Source organism: Scardinius erythrophthalmus (genome assembly GCF_964197995.2).
Source record: "Scardinius erythrophthalmus genome assembly, chromosome: 24".
Taxonomy (NCBI): domain Eukaryota; kingdom Metazoa; phylum Chordata; class Actinopteri; order Cypriniformes; family Leuciscidae; genus Scardinius; species Scardinius erythrophthalmus.
Genome location: NC_138244.1, coordinates 3,190,598 through 3,207,666, shown reverse-complemented (window position 1 = coordinate 3,207,666; position 17,069 = coordinate 3,190,598). Strand labels below are relative to the sequence as shown.

General features: G+C 40.1%; 3 protein-coding genes across 4 annotated transcripts in view; 2 read left to right on the top strand and 1 right to left on the bottom strand.

Annotated features, from left to right (window-relative positions):
* Nucleotides 1-3,043, top strand: part of twf1a (twinfilin actin-binding protein 1a) — a 10,927-nt gene extending 7,884 nt beyond the window's left edge. The window contains exon 9 of the mRNA XM_081356856.1: nucleotides 2,093-3,043. Within this exon, the coding sequence (XP_081212982.1) occupies nucleotides 2,093-2,245 (153 nt within the window). The 3' untranslated portion in view covers nucleotides 2,246-3,043. The remainder of the gene's footprint in view (nucleotides 1-2,092) is intronic.
* The window catches only part of irak4 (interleukin-1 receptor-associated kinase 4), a gene marked incomplete at its 5' end in the record, with an annotated part of 15,536 nt that extends 801 nt beyond the window's left edge, over nucleotides 1-14,735 (bottom strand). The window contains 10 exons of one of the 2 annotated variants that reach the window (XM_081356854.1): nucleotides 3,150-3,213; nucleotides 4,907-5,065; nucleotides 5,180-5,242; nucleotides 9,125-9,311; nucleotides 9,590-9,814; nucleotides 10,732-10,796; nucleotides 10,960-11,120; nucleotides 11,185-11,340; nucleotides 12,120-12,292; nucleotides 14,472-14,735. In XM_081356854.1, the coding sequence (XP_081212980.1) occupies nucleotides 3,160-3,213; nucleotides 4,907-5,065; nucleotides 5,180-5,242; nucleotides 9,125-9,311; nucleotides 9,590-9,814; nucleotides 10,732-10,796; nucleotides 10,960-11,120; nucleotides 11,185-11,340; nucleotides 12,120-12,292; nucleotides 14,472-14,629 (1,401 nt within the window). In that variant the 3' untranslated portion in view covers nucleotides 3,150-3,159. The remainder of the gene's footprint in view (nucleotides 1-3,149; nucleotides 3,214-4,906; nucleotides 5,066-5,179; nucleotides 5,243-9,124; nucleotides 9,312-9,589; nucleotides 9,815-10,731; nucleotides 10,797-10,959; nucleotides 11,121-11,184; nucleotides 11,341-12,119; nucleotides 12,293-14,471) is intronic. The other variant, XM_081356855.1, reaches the window with a different exon arrangement.
* Nucleotides 14,502-17,069, top strand: part of LOC308685204 (NACHT, LRR and PYD domains-containing protein 3-like) — a 21,793-nt gene continuing 19,225 nt past the window's right edge. Inside the window, exon 1 of the mRNA XM_081356853.1 lies at nucleotides 14,502-15,053. The gene's annotated coding sequence lies outside the window, so the exon portion shown is untranslated. The remainder of the gene's footprint in view (nucleotides 15,054-17,069) is intronic.

Here is a 17,069-nt window from a genome sequence, read left to right as displayed (position 1 = left end):
TATTTTACATACATGTATGTATCTATTAGTGCTGCACGATTAATCATATCGCAATCGCGATGTCAAGCCTACGCGATTATATGACCCAAAATGCTGCGATTTTATATTAAATAAACAAATTAGCACTGTTAACGAAATTAAAGCAGCATCTGTTATATTTGGCATACTTTGGCTAGTGTTACATGATCCTGCTCTTATTCATGCAGATGCTTTTAAACCATTCATGCGCAATAAGACAAAAATGAACGCGCTGCCTGTGAATGTCCTGACTGTGACACACAGAAAGACTCGCGCTAATATCGCGCGTGTGCACAAAACAGCATGCCAGAATACAGTTCTCTTTCGAGCTTGAACGAACAATAACACACACAATTATGCCAAAATGTCTTTTTGTCGAGTATCTTCATAACATAAGAGTAGTCTTATGATGAACGTGAAGAGTTATGACTCGTGAGAGAATGAGGCGCGTGTGAGATCCGCGTCTCTGTCAGCAGCGGCTGCTCTTAAAGGGACAGTACAGTAGTCACTAAATATTATCTGTGGCTAAAGTTAATCAAAGAACAAAGGGAACAGAGAAAAACACTGCTCTTGACTAAAGAACTTTTTCTTTAGGCAGATTATCACTAATCTGTGTGTGCATTTATTTTCCTTGAGAACAAGCAAGTTGACTCATGAAACCATTTGTTTATTATATCCCATATCGCAATCGCAATATTGACCTCAATTATCGCAATATGACATTTTCCCCAAATCGTGCAGCCCTAGTATATACAGTGCTATGCATAAGTTTAGGCACCCATGCTAAAGTTGACTAAAAAGAGGAATAAAAAATCATCTTTTGGAAATTGAACTTAATACCTTAATTTAAAAAATTAGGAAAAATCCAACCTTTAAGGACACCAATTTTCTTTGTGAATGAATAATGTAAATAAATAAATGTTCTTCCTTAAAATACAGGGTGCATAAGTTTGGACACCCCTATGTTAAATTCCCATAGAGGCAGGCAGATTTTTGTTTTTAAGTATTTTTTTTTATTTTTTTTTTAGGATACTATGCATCCTGATAAAGTTCCCTTTGCCTTTGGAATTAAAATAGCCCCACATCATCACATAGCCTTCACCATACCTAGAGATTGGCATGGAGTACTTTCCATAAGATCATCTCTCAATGCAAATCAAACTAGCTATTAGGCTAACTGAAATAAAACCATGCCAATCTCTAGGTATGGTGAAGGCTGTGTGATGATGTGGGGCTATTTTAATTCCAAAGACCAAGGGAACTTTATCAGGATGCATAGTATCCTAAACATTTTTTTTTTAAAAATACTTAAAAATAAAAATCTGCCTGCCTCTATGGGAATTTAACATAGGGGTGTCCAAACTTATGCACCCTGTATTTTAAGGAAGAACATTTATTTATTTACGATACATTATTCATTCACAAAGAAAATTGGTGTCCTTAAAGGTTGGATTTTTCCTATTTTTTTAAATTAAGGCATTAAGTTCAATTTCCAAAATATGATTTTTTATTCCTCTTTTTAGTCAACTTTAGTATGGGTGCCTAAACTTATGCATAGCACTGTATATGTATATATATATATATATATATATATATATATATATATATATATATATATATATATATATATATATATATATATATATATATAAATAGTAATTAAAATATTAAAATTAATTTACAAAATAAAAAATGTATACATTTATATAATGTATACAATACATAATATAATAATATAATATATGTATATTTATTAATATGATCCTAAAATAATATACATTTTTAAAAATAATTCTAACATGATTTCATTCCTATTTAAATTAGGAATAAAAATAGTATATTTCTATTATTTAAAATTATTTTTATAATTTTATTTGATTTTACTTCTTATTTCTTTTTTATTCTTATTAAATTTTATTTTACATATTTACATGTATTTTATTTGTAGTTGTATTTTATTTGTATTTTAATTCCAATTTTTATTTATTTATTTCAAATTCAAAACACAACCCCCATCTAAATGTTTAACGTAATCTAAAAATGTACGCTAAACTCTGTGTGTTTCTCCCCACAGTTGGAGATCGATAACGGCGACGAGCTGACGGCTGATTTCCTGTACGACGAGGTTCATCCGAAGCAACACGCGCACAAGCAGGCCTTCGCTAAACCGCGCGGGCCGCCGGGCCGGAGAGGAGACCGCAGGATCACACGGCCCGCCGACGACTAGCCTAGCGTTAGCAGCAACCCAAGAGGCCACCAAGCTGTCGAGCGCTTACTTCCCACAATCCCCTGCAGGAAGCCATGCGCTGAACTATGCACCATAACACAAACGCCCATCATGAGGTGTGCTTCAACTCAACAGTGACTTTCATATTAAATATTTCATATTTCATGAACAAATAATTATTTTAACAAATGATCAATCAAATTCAGAAAGGCTTTTGTGATTTTAAACCGTGCCAAACTCACAACTGCAGTTACTGAAATGAAAAGACCTGAACATTCGCCATTCCTTTTATCGCGTCTTATTTTGTTACATTGTTGTACATTGTCTTTTTTACCAAACACGAGTCACATGTTAATCACAGCTCTGACGGATCGACCCGAACTCACGTCACATACTTTTTTACGACATTCACATTTTTTGATATGATGGTGTTTTGTTCTCATGTTCCAGGATGCTCATTTTTCTATGCAATTTTGTTTTTGAACATGTTTTTTTTCTCTTGTGTTTCCCACTCGACTGTGAAGCCGCATCAGGACACACAGAATTATTCAGTTAAGAGTGTGTTAAAAGGGAAGACGGGATTATATATGTGTGTGTGTGTGTGCGTGTGTGTGTGTGTGAATTCACTGCTAGGTCAGAACTAGCGCAGGTCATGTTGAGTATCTACTGTCGTTTGGCAAACCACTGTTGAACATCTGTACTGACGCAGACGCTCTTACGTTTCACATGTAGCCTGTCTGTGTTCAGACGTCTCAAATACTTGTTTTTTTAGAGGAAAATAAAGTATTTAAATCATTGAATGGACTGTCCTTTATTACATCACACAGGAGAGACTCTGGATCATGGGAAATGAGCGTTTGTGTCTAAAGTTGAGTTCAGGATTGCACTGTAAATGTTGATTTACCTCGAGCGGATCATCCGGAGCTCTGGGAATGTTTGAGATGAAGATCTTCCAGCTCAGAAAGAACCTGACCATTCAAAAATCATAATAAATTACATACATATTTATTTAAACATTACACATTTACGTACAATTTTACTGGAAAAACACACTCACGCGCACACACCCACTCACATACACTCACACACTAGTGGTGGAAATTTTGATTCTTTCCAGAGACTCGTTCATTTTCAGTTCGTTCACCAAAATGATTCGTTCAGATTCGTTCACTGATTCGTTCAGTGATAATTTCTTCATATTACATATATACTGCAGCAGGTGGCAAAAAAGAGTGTATTATATGCTATGTTTAAACAAACGTATTTACTTGTTACAAAAAAAATAATTTGGCTTTGTTAAAATGTGTGCCTTATTAACTAAATTAATAACATAAGTCTAAATAAGTGGTTCAGATGACCAAACCAAGGTTTTCTTGCATAATTAACATTTTAATTGTTTAGTCAGACATACACATTCATAAATCTGGGATTATATTAAACGTTGATGTTCTGTATGTTGAATATGAATATAAACAATTATATGTGCACACCTACAACTGCGCTTTGAATGAGATTGAATCACATGCTAAATGACCGATCTACCCAGTAGCCTACTCTCATTCACGAACGAAAGTACCAGTTAGTTCAATTCATTCACGAACGAGATCTCTCTCTCGTTCAGACTCAAAGCAGAGCGATCTCAGTCAGTGATAGGCATATTCGTTCAGTAGATCCAACCAATTACATGCCCCTTCACAGCCCGAACTGAAATGCTGTTTGCTGACGTTACGCAAATGAGACCTAACCAATACTGTCATTTTTTTGGTTTGTTTTAGTTTTTAGAGAAGTGCATATGACATGAATAAAACATAATGAATTCATTTTTGATAATACAAAATGAACACAAGTAGTCAAGTAAATTGTTCAAAGTGCAAAATACCACAAAACTAAGACTAAAACACACAAACAAAATATAAGAAAAGCAGGTAACGAAGTGTAAATTTAAATCAAGTAAACAGTCAAGTGCACCCCCCTTAGCTCAAACCAAGTAAAAAATGACGATGTTAATTTGTCTGTTATATTTAACCATTAGCTTGCGTTATTAACCTGTTTTCATTACAATGGTAAAGTGTAAATTTCTTTCTTTGATGCAAACATGTTAACTACACAAACCTAGCTCTATCGGTTCGCCACATAGACTGTGGGTTCGCCATCATTATCGTTCAAACAACTGGTTATCTTCGTTCATGAACGACATGTAGGCCTACCAGTTCGTTCAACTCGTTCACAAACGATAAGATCTCTCTCTCGTTCAGACTCAAAAGCAACTCGGTCACAGTCAGTGAAGGGCGTATTCGTTCACTACATCCAACAAATCACATGCTCCGTCACATCTCATACTCGAAGGCTATTGGCTCGAGGTTCATTCTTTGACAGGTTGAAAACACCGGTTCACTGAGCTGCGCATGCGCTGCTAATAGCGCCGCGCTGATGTGGAGGGAGGGATTTCACATTTCAGTGAACGAGAAATATGAGTCAATGGATTACGTGAACGAGAACGATTCGTTCACCTAAAGGATTCGTTCAAAAAGAACGATTCGTTCACGAACGTAACATCACTAACACACACTCTCTTTCACACACTCTCTTTCACACACACACCTGTGTGATCGGAAGTCTTCTACACAGACACCACGTCATACATCACACACACACACACACCTGTATGATGGTGGGTCTTCTGTTCTTCTTCTCACACAGACACTGAGACGCCACGTCATACATCTTCTCCACCTCCTCCATCTGCCATCCCTCCATCTTACTATCAATGAAGTCCGGCAGAGACACCTCGTCATCATCGATCTCATCCTTCATCTCCATCTGAAATACAAACACACACACACACACACACACACACACACACACACACACTGACTGAGCTGCACAGACAGACGAGGAGAGTTTGAGAAGATCTGACTGAACGTTCACACACACCAGTAGTTTAGGATCACGGCTTTCATCCACCGGAGGAAGACCAGACAAAATCTCCAGCAACACCTGCACGATAAACACAGAAATATAATTCATGTTCCTGTTAATCGTGAATCAGAATAACTTCCCCTCCCTCATGAAAATAAAATAAAATAAATAAGGTTCTTTGGGGAACCAAAAATTGTTCTTGTACTTCTGTTTCCAAAGTTTCCTTTATTTTTAAGAGTGTATTTTAAAAGCTCCTGCAGTTTCAAACTGGCCGAATCTTCTTCTGTACTGTTTCGTTACTCCTGTAATTTGTGCTCATTAAAGTCTTTCAATGAGACGCTCAGAGCGACAACAAACACCAAAACTACTGGTGGAAGGAAGTGGTTCCCCATTAACCCGGTTAGTGTTGAAGAGGAACGAGTGAAGCACGTCTGAATGATGCATGTGTGCTGATAAACCATCAGTCTCTGAAATACACATTTATGTCTAAAAGCACCATGAAAGTAAATGGACAACTCTTGCTTTTGCAGTGTTTATCTGTGCATTTCATTATTGTGTTAAATTCCTGTTCCTGGTAATCTTGAATCAGAATAACACCTCGGTTACGACTGTTACCTCAGTTCCCTGAAGAGGGAACGAGACACTGCGTCGATTGACGCCAAGGGAACGCTTTGCGTGATGACGTCTGGAAGCACATGTAAAATCAGTCCAATGGTGTGGCGGGTGACGTCAGGAACCAGGAAACTACAAAGCCTGCCCAAAATAGAGCAGCGCTAGCTTCGTAGAAGTCTGAAGTAGTCGCTGACAGGCACGTAGGAGATATAAAGGAGGAGGACAGAAGGCCTGTAGCATAATAGATCTAGCCACATTAGTGGGGACCTTTGGATTACAGCCTGGTCTAGGATGAAGGAACGCTTTAACCATGCCAGATGCAAATTCCAAGCACGAGGGTGCAACCGACACTGCTTGCAAATCTCCTATCCTTTTAAGAGAAGTGATAGCGAGGAGGAACAAAGCTTTCAAGTTCAGAAACTTGTCCGGAACCTCCAGTGGCTCGAAGGGAGCCAGGGAAAGGCCTTGCAGGACAATGGCCAGATCCCATGTCGGCACCCTAGTGCGAGCTGTAGGCCTCAGCCTCAGAGTACCATGGAGAAAAACGAGATACCAACGGGTCTTTACCCAAAGACATTTCACCCAAGAAATGTGGTAAGCACCTATGGCTGCCAAATAAACCTTAAAAGTGGACGGGGATAGACCTGCAGCACTGGAGCAACTGGGCAGTTAACTGTGTCCAACCGACGGTCACTACACCATGAAGTGAAGACTTTCCACTTCAAGGCATAAAGTTGCCTTGTGGAGCTCTGGACTGTAGAGAGGTCTCCACAACCTCAGTTTCCCTTTGAGCTGGGCTCCCTCAGAGGCCAAGCCCACAGGTTCCACAGTTCTTGGGACAGAAGGTCCCTCCTGACGGGTAACTCCAGCAGAGGCCCGTCGAGGAGAGACACTAGATCGGGGAACCATACTCATAAGAAGTAGAAGTAGACATAAGAAGCAGGCGAACTGCAAACTCTCTCCAGAACTCCCGGGAGCAGAGCGATCGGGGGAAAAGCTTATAAACGCCTCAGCCAGGTTTGTACCATAGCATCCAGTCCCAGAGGAGCTGGATGCGTGAGGGAAAACCAAAGATGTCTCTCGAGACACAAACAGATCCACTTGTGCCTGGCCGAACACCCTCCATGTCTTCTACACCACCTCGGGGTGGAGCCTCCATTCCCGGGCCTCAGCCCCTGTCTTGAGAGGATGTCTGCTCTTATATTCTGGGGATGTAAGCTGCTCTGAGTGACAGTAGCTTCCCTGGGACCACAGGAGGATTTGGCGTGCAAGTTTACAGAGTGGATGCAAGCGCAAACCCCCCTGGTGATTTATATAGGCGAGCAGTCTTTGAAACTGCTTGACAGTGTGTGACTGGCCTAGCTTTATTCTTTTCACAGCCGAAAGGATGGACTCTATACGTGCCGGTGAAAGGCGTGCCTGCATCGACATTGAGTCCCAAATCACACCTAGAAAAGTGGTCCACTGCACACTCTTTTTGGCGTTTAGCCATAAGGCAAGAAGAACATCTCGATGCTGAACCGCCAACAGATGCAACTGAGCTAGAATCAACTAATCATCAATGTAGTTCATAATGCGAATACCCTGCAGGCGCAGAGGTGCCAGAGCTGCTTCTACGCATTTCGTGAAAGTGCGGGATGATAGTGCTAGGCGGAATGGAAGAAATTCATTCGATATTAAGTGCAAAAATTAAGTTTTGCCCCCGAAAGCAAACCTCACGAACTTCCTGTGATATGGAAGGATGGAAATATGAAAGTACGTGTCCTTGAGATCTATTATGACAAACCAGTCATCGGATCTGATCAGCAGCCCCAAAGACATGAGAGCAATGGGGGAGGAGCTTCTGGAAAGCGGACGCCTGTTTAGCTGCCTCCTGGAACCTCTCGACGACTGAATTCACAGCGTCACCGAAGAGGCCAGAAGGTGACAGGGGCGCATCCATAAGAATATTTTTGTCTTTTTCATTAAAATTGCTTAAATTGAGCCACAGATGCCTCTCAGTGGCCACCAGGGCTGCTATAGAGCGGCCGATGGATTTATCCGTCTCCTTGGTGGCCCTGAGAGATAAATCTGTGGCTCGACGTAATTCGCAAACTACGTCCCGGCCAATTCCCCCGCCCTCATCCATGTCTCCTAACAACTCATCTTGGTAGGCCTGCACTAGTGAAGATGTGGTTCTGACTGGCTTAGTGGTTAATGCCAGGGCCTTTAGGGAAGATGCCGCTTCGGGGGAGAGATAGCTCGTGAGCGTCTCTTCCACTTTTGCCATCTTCTCATGACTGTGCTCTTTATAATTCGATATAGAGGAATAGTTAGATGTTTGTGCACTATACACTCCGTATGAAGCCGGTTTCTCCCATGATCTCGACACCTCTGTGTGGAGATTGGAGAAAAACAGTAAGCCCTGGTGTTGAGGTTGTGACCGTGATGGCAGGAAGCGTTCGTCCAGCTTGCTTTTGGAGAGAACGTCCAGCTTATCTGCTGGTCAGTCTTTTAACTCCTCTTGTCACGACCTCAACCAAAACCAATCCTCAGAACTAGACAGTTGCAGTGTCGGTGCCTCAATCGGGGCGGAAGGAACCGCACTGCGTGCTTCCAAACCCTGAGAGAAGGCACTGGATCTACCAGGTGAAGGCAGAGATAAGACTGTGCCCGTCTCTAACCCCGATGATAAAAATTCTGTATTAAAGATTTTAAGGCCAGACAAGTAGTTTGTTGAGGGTTGGTTTGTAGGGAAGCACTCTCGAGCACTGACTGTGCATGATCCTCACCCAAACAAGCTACACAAAGAACGTGTTTGTCCACACCCATTAAATAACGCAGACAGGGGTCCACACACACTCTAAACTGCTGCGTGCTCACCATGACTAATATATATATATATATAGATAAAGACAAAACAACACCAAATATGACAGGGACAGTTTCACAATGAGCGCTACTGAAGCCACAGAAGCTAGCGCTGCTCTGTTTTTGGCAGGCTAGTTTCCTGGTTCGTGACGTCACCCGCCTCTGACGTTCCGCCACACCACTGGACTGATTTTACATGTGCTTCAAGACGTCATCACTTCAATCGACGCAGCACGAGTTCCCTTAATGGGGAACTTCCTCTTGCAGCATCTCTTCTCTTCTCTGATGACGAGGGCGGGACAACATGTCACTCACATGACATCCACCAATAGCAAACCACAACCATCCAATCAATTCCCCACAGACAAAATCAAGCCCAGCCCCCATTTGTTCTTGTTCCAGAAGCGTTTCACTCGGATATACAGCACTATATATACGACACAATAGGGAAAGAAAATACAAGAAAAACATCCATTTCATGCGTAATAATGAACGCACCACGCCGAAGCTGAAGATGTCTGATTTAGGAGTGATCTCTCCTCTCAGCGCCTCCTGTGCCATGTATGCCGTAGTTCCCACAATCCTCCCCGTCATGACCGTCGAGCACGACTGTTTGGCTGAAGCTCGCGTCAAACCGAAGTCAGAGATCTTCGCAACCAGGCCTTCATCCAACAAGATGTTTGCGCTGTCGAAAAGATAAAATAACGAATTAAATTTTTTTTTTTTATAAATCTCTGAGTTACTCTGGATACTTTGATTAATAGAAATGTTATAAAACATCAGAAACTTATTAACTTACCAAGACACTAAAACAAAATTTGAGTTTTGAAGTTTAATCATCATTTTAATATGATGTTAAAATGAAATGTTTTTGAAAACTTACTAAAAATACTTGTGTCTAAAACAGAAAGCAGGCCACATTAGAGCTGAAGTTATTAGTTGTGAGCTGCTGTGGTCGCTCACCTCTTGACGTCTCGGTGGATGTGGTTGTTCTGGTGCAGGAACTGCAGACCTCGAGCCGATCCTGCGCTGATCCAACATCTGCTCCGCCAGGAGAGAGGAGAAGAGCCGTCCAAACACGCCAGCCGGTCCAGCAGCGAGCCGTGGGGCATGAAGGAGTACACCAAACACATGTGCTGCCCGTCACTGGAGGATCCCAGCAGCTCCACCAGATGCTCATGCTTCAGACTGAGGAGAGAGAGAGAGAGAGAGAGAGAGAGAGAGAGAGAGAGAGAGAGAGAGAGAGAGAGAGAGAGAGAGAGAGAGAGAGAGAGAGAGAGAGAGAGAGAGAGAGAGACTTGACTTTAAGATCACTTTATTTACAAAAACATTAAAGATATAACATTTTTAGTAAAAAAAAACTATTAAAAACAACTAGAATGAGAGCAATGGATTTAAACAACAACAACAACAGAGTCTCAAGACATGAAATATCATCTTAGAAACGCAAAATACTCGTCTCTAAAAAAATAAATAAAAATAAGTTTGTCACTTTGGGATTGTTTTCTCTGCGAAGGATTCATGCATTTAATCTTTTTTTGTCAATACTTTTGTCCAAAGCAACTTAAATGAGGAATAAAACAAATTCATATTCAATATAAATTAAATCGAAAAACTGCAGAATCAATGAAAGATGAAATGACAGACGACTTGAAAGATATATACATATTTTTTTCCACTATACATTTATTCATTCACATATGAATAAATATGTTTATGTGTGTGTGTGTGTGTGTGTATAAGTATAAAATAATATGTATTTATAAATATCTTATATAATACATAATGTTTTATTTATAAACAAATTAAATAATAAATAAATAACTATAATAAACATTTTTTATATATAATTTTATTTATATATATTTTTTTATATAATTTTGATTATTAGATTATTTATAAGACATTTTATATAATATATATATATATATATATATATAAATAGAACAATGTTTGATTATTTACAAAAGATATTTTATATCACATATAATATTTTATATATAATTACATAGAAATACATTTAATCCATAGTTTTTTTCATAATGTAATTAAACAATTTTAATTTTATAATTATAATGATTCTAACATATATACAGTATTTGTACCTCCTGAGAGTTTGAATCTCTTGATTAAACTGAGTCTTCAGGTCTTCGAGTGAGCCGTCGTCCATCTAGAACAAAACAAACGTTACCATGATGCTTTTTAACTTTGTTTAGATCATATTCACTGTCTACTTTCACTCAAATGCAGAAGTAAAACGGGTTGCAAACACACAAAATATGTTGATTTTATAGTTTAGTGGTATTTCGCAGCACTACTGAGCTCAAACTCACAGGATTGAGCTTCTTCACAGCTACATAAGTGTCTCCCATCCGGCCTCTGAAGACGACGCCGAACCCACCGGAGCCGAGCCGACAGCCTCCGTCCACCAGGGGGCGATCGTCCCAATCGCTCGTGATGACCGTCAGCTCGCGGTGAGAGAACGTGTGGATCCCTGTGTGAGAGAGGGGTTTTAGGGGCTGATGGGTAACGGGTGTCTGATGTGATTATATAAAGACCTTCAGAGCTGCTCCATGTGTTTTCCTCGGGTCCGGTGCTGCTGTCCGGCTCCATCACACGCGTCTCCTGCTGAACGGGTTTGATGACCTCGGGACAGGCGGACAGACGAAGCACTTCTTCACGCTGCGCTGCGCAGACGGACACCCCAGATGAGCCTGATTTCAAAAGTGTTTATTATAAATGATTTATAGGTGCACATCATCATTATTGTGTTAATAATCTTGAATCAGAATAAGTTCCTCTTGCAGCATCTCTTATCTTCTCTGATGACGAGGGCGGGGCAACCTGTCACTCACATGAGATCAGCCAATAGCAAACCACAACCATCCAATCAATTCCCCACAGACAAAATCAAGCCTGGGAACATTCTGGGAATACCCGAGACATAGGCCATGTCCACACTAATACGTTTTCGTTTGAAAACTTGTACTTTTCTCTCCGTTTTGGCCTTCTATCCACACTGAGACGGTGTTTTAAGTCAACGAAAACGTAACTTTTGGAAGACGCTCTCCAAAGCGGATAAATTTGAAAACGCTCTGCTTTTGAATACGATGATTTACTCATGCGCAGTACAGGGATGTAAGCGTTTTCAGACGTTTCAGTGTGGATGAGCAACTTTTGGAAAACGATTGAAAATGATAGTGTGGACACAGAGCGTTTTTAGACGAAAACTTATTGAAAATGTATCCGGATCAGTGTAGACGTAGCCTTATATTACATCTTGTGAAAATGGGCATAATAGGTCTCCTTTAAGCAGCTTTCGATGTTTCAGTGTGGACGAGAAACATTTGGAGTACGCTTGAAATGCTAGAGTTGACAGAGTTTGTTTTGGAACAAAAACAACGTTTTCAAACATATCCGGATTAATGTAGATTAGTGGATTAATGTAGACGTAGCCTGAGATTGTCAGAACAGGTCATGGCGGTCAGAATACCTGCTTTAGTGTGGCAGATCTTGTCTTCTGGCAGCAGGACGCTGACGGCGGCGAACAGCTGGTGTCGGACCAGAATCTCCACCAGATCTCCAACGGTGCAGTTTGTGGTTCCCCAGTCGAACAGCATCTCCATCGTGGGACTCTTTCCCTGAAGAACGGCTGCTTCAAACCTCCTGAAATCAGATGCCACACATAGCAACCATACAGAACATCTTAGCAACTGCATAGCAACCATCCCAAACACCCCAGTACTGGAGCGGTGAGTTTTGACCAGGCGAACACCACCAGTGTTGAAGAAATTGTTAACTAAAACTATAAAATATAAATAGTTTTTTTTAGTAATTGAAATTAAGCGATATAAAATATTATAAAAACAGAAACATAAAAAAAGACAAAAACACAAAATACATTTTAAAACTTAAACTAAACTTAAACCTTAAATTATAAAAATAAAAGCTAATTCAAAATATTAAATACTATAATAGTATATGAGTAAAGAAAAAATAATGATGGATAGAACAACTGATGGATGGATGGATGATGGATGGACAGAATGATAGATAGATGCAGGGGCGTTTCTAGCCTTTTTGGCACCCTAGGCAAGATTCCTATATTGACCCCCCCCCCCCCCCCCGTTCCTCTAGGGGGGTTCGGGGGCATGCTCCCCCGCAATAATTTTTTTTTACATTTTAAGGTTAAATTAATGCATCAATCTGGTTCTTTGAGAGCTAAAAATTAAGAGCTTCAACCCATGAACTGTTCACACTGAACAAAGAAAAACCATCGACTTGTACCTGGACACTAAAGAGGGCTCAAACATCTTATTAGTTATCATGATTTAGAGTCTCAGACTCAGTCTACATTACATTTTCACTGGTGTTTATTATTTATATAAGTATTCCTATGACGTAAAATCCATATAGCCAATAATATGTAGGCTACTTTATAAATTAAAATGAATATTTCAAAAGCATATTTTACATTACACTATAGTATCGGAAAATTACAATACTTCTGTTTTCTTCTTTTCTTCACTTGCAAGAAATAAACCCTTGAGCTTTTATTTTGGAGAAAAACACCAGATCACCATGCTGATCGCATGAGCAAAGTGCGCACTTTTCTCTAAATCACGCAGCACAAACAGAATGCCTATATAGGCTACTTAATTAAAGTCTTGTGCTGTTTTATAAAGGCACAAAGCCATATCACAATTTCGATTTTAATTCGTTGACAAAATATAATGCTAGAGACCTTTATGTTAGGCTATATATTTTACATCTCAAGTGTTGGGAAAAGGGAGAAGAGCGATTTCGGCAAAAGGCGGATTCGAACTCGGGTCGAACGCATCTAAAGCTACTTTCAGGCACCTCACACCCTTACGACCTATGCCACTGTAGATATATAGTGGTGGGCGTATTTTTGCTAAAAAGACAGGCACTTAGTGCAAATATACGCTCCATTATCGGAAATGTAAAAAAAGAAGGATTTTTCTTCCACTCGCTTGGGCAAAAATCTCTTGGTGTGCTGGGGGCTCTCACTGGCGCCCCCCAGCTGTTTGCGCCCTAGGCGACCGCCTAGTTTACCTATGCCTAGAAACGGCCCTGGATAGATGGATAGATGGATAGAACAATGGATGGATGATAGAATGATGGATGGATAGAACAATGGATGGATGATAGAATGATGGATGGATAGAACAATAGATGGATGGACAGAAAGATGTTGGATATATGGACGGACAGAACAGTGGATGAATGGATGGATGGATGAATGAACAGAATGTTGGGTTGATGGACACAGTGACAGATGGATGGATGGATAAATAGAATGATGGATGGATGGAACAATAGATGGATGATAAAAAAATGGATTGATGGAACAATAGTATGTATGGATAGAATGATGGATGGATGGATGGATGGAATGAATGATGGATGGATGGATAGATAGAATGATGGATGGATAGAACAATGGATGGATATAAGGATGGATGGATGGGTATGGATAGAATGATGGATGGATGAATTGATGGCCAGAACAAAGGATGCATAGATGGATGGATGGACAGATGGATAGAACAATGGAGGGGTGCTAGATATATCACAGATGGAAGGATAGAACAATGGATGGATGGGTAAAGTGACAGATAGACAGACAGAATTATTCAATTTTCTAAAATTAAAATAACTAAAATATAAAAATAAATCATAATAAAATGTATATATAAATGAAATCACTTTTTCATTTTAGATTTTGTAATATCATTTGCCAGTACACAGGTCGCAACCAACATGAAGAGTTTCTCTTTAAAGGTCTGCTAGTGTGTGTGTGATGATGAGGATGATGGTGTACCGGATGTGCAGCTGTGAGTATCTGGGTTCTCCGGAGGTTCCGCTGATGTCCATCATGACGCTCCTCCAGGTCTCCTGCGGGTCCAGCTGGTCAGATAAAGCCCTCAGTGTGGAGAACCGGAGCTTCCGAACCGGCGTGTCCCGCGTGACGTCACACATGCCGAACCGAACCGTGTTAACTCTTCATAAACACGCGCAGAAGGGTTCACACACATTCAGGGATTTTCTTCTTGTGTTTTCCGAGATTGAGTAACTTCCTTGATCTGTTGTCATTTCCCCTTCGTACAACATCCGCTTTAAACCGAAACTAAATGAGATTACACGCTAATAAAAGATTTAAACAGGGATCTGCACACTTCACCTGGTATAAATGTCAGTTTTATACATAAACATCGAGTTTTTACCGTGGAGATTATAGAACACAATGAACTATGAGACAAACTTGCTGAAAACAACAACAGTTCTGCAGAGAAACACACAGTTCTTCATGAGAACACGGAAGTGAAATGAAGTTCAGTGCTTTTGATGATCGAGGTGCCATTTCAAAGGGGATAGACATCTGCAAATATTGTCATTATTCAAGGTAAGTTAGGAAATATCTTAAGTTACTGACATGTTTGTCATGTTTCCAGACAGTGATCACAGAAGATTTGAGCTGCACATCTTGACCTGTAATGCATTTTACGCGTTTGAATCCAATCTCTGATTACAGTCTTTACAGTTTCATCCACTAGATCACAAAGGTGGAAAGTAACGAATTAGATTACTCGCGTTACTGTAATTGAGTAGTTTTTGTAGTACTTCTACTTAAAACAGTTTTTAAAAACTGTAATTTTACTTTTTTACTTTTAGTTTGGTGTGTGTATATATGTTTTGTTTGAAGTATTATATATACTATTTTAAATCATATCCGTTACTGAGGAAAATAATATAATAAATATTATACAAGTATAAGTTTATTACATTATATTTATTATATTATTCTAACAAAAATAATAATACAAGGGACGGAAACACCGTGCTCCGGAAACAGCATATTGGGGGAGGACATGCGTGCCAACCACACACACAAAAAAAAAAAAAAGATGGAGACGGACAAGAAAGACGCCTGAGAGACCGGCTGAAAGCGAAACACCGTCAAATTCTTAATTTAAGCGAACCATGACCAGTTTGGGAATACTTTGGATAGCCTAAAGAAAAACTAACGTCTGGTTATCCTCGAGAAAAGATCCAATGTGCAAAAAATGTAAATGCAAAGTGGCTGCAAACGGAGGAAACAAAAAAAACCACCATCCGTCCATGCAGATAAAGGTGTGTTCAAGTCATCACGTATAGATCGTATTTATGAGTTGAACGCACTTGAACGCCACCACAATGTCGTAAATACCAGTGGGGAGCATAGACAGTATAGAAACTGGACACAGCGACCCCATAGGTTTCAACAGAGAAAAGTGAAGTCAATTAGAAGCACCAGAGCCCGTCTACGTCTGTTAGACATTCTCTGGAAGCTCTCACTTCCTGATGGCTGAGAGTACTGCGCAGACTAACACTGAGCTTGACGACGTAGATGTGACGTGAGCAACCCATCTGTCTTCTAGTAGCTGTGCCAAGAGAAATCTGAATAATTCCCTTCCGAATTTTGCTAAGTATTCTGATTAATTATTTTGTCATTTTGCCTCCACGTCCCCCCGATTGCCTGCGAGCTTCTCCTCCTGTCCATACGGTAATCTCTCTACTGTGTGACAGAGTCGCGTGGTTATGATGCAATCGTTAGCCTATTTCTACAAAAACTGCATCTACGGGGCCATAACGTAAGATACAAGGTAATGGAGCCTTTTATATATTTTCGTGTTTCTTTAGAAATAAATAATGGACAAATTGAGTGTTTAAACGCCTCAGATGTAAAGTTATTCGCTGTCAAAGTGATGCCAAAATGAATGGGAGTCAATGGTTTGCTAACAGCCGGTGAGGGTCTGCTAATCAATGGCGGTGCCCGGGGAAGCTTCAATGTTTTCCGAAACATTGGCCCCCTGGTGTAATTAATTAAGAGAATGTACTCCGCCATCTTACTCGACGAAAGTGGCTTGAACACACCTGTCGTAAACGACGTAAACAAGACATCCCACCTTATACATACGAACTTCCCAGGAGGACTTGAACGCATAAGTCTATAACTTAGGGCTGAATGATTTCCGTGATGCAGAGGGAATCCTGAATCAAGTCATACAAGTGGAATTTACAGTGTAACGCAGATGTCACGTAAAACATCCAAACTGATGGATGGATGAATAAATCGAAAGGAGAGCTGGATAATAAATCAAATCCCAACATGGTATGTGAATATTAAAGCGCAAAAGACTGCTATACAATCTGCTTCTGCGTGTCTCTGTGTGAATGAGATGCGCCGTTTCGTCTACTAAGTACTTAAGTGTCACCATAATCATGGTGTTTTCAGCGTCTCACAAACAAATAATATGAGGACATGAATACATGAACATCTCCAGAGCTGCTCTGAGAGAACACTTAACGATCATTTGCATCATTTTATTGGAGAAAAAGCATTGTCAAATCCATCCTGAAACAGGTCTTCACTACAACC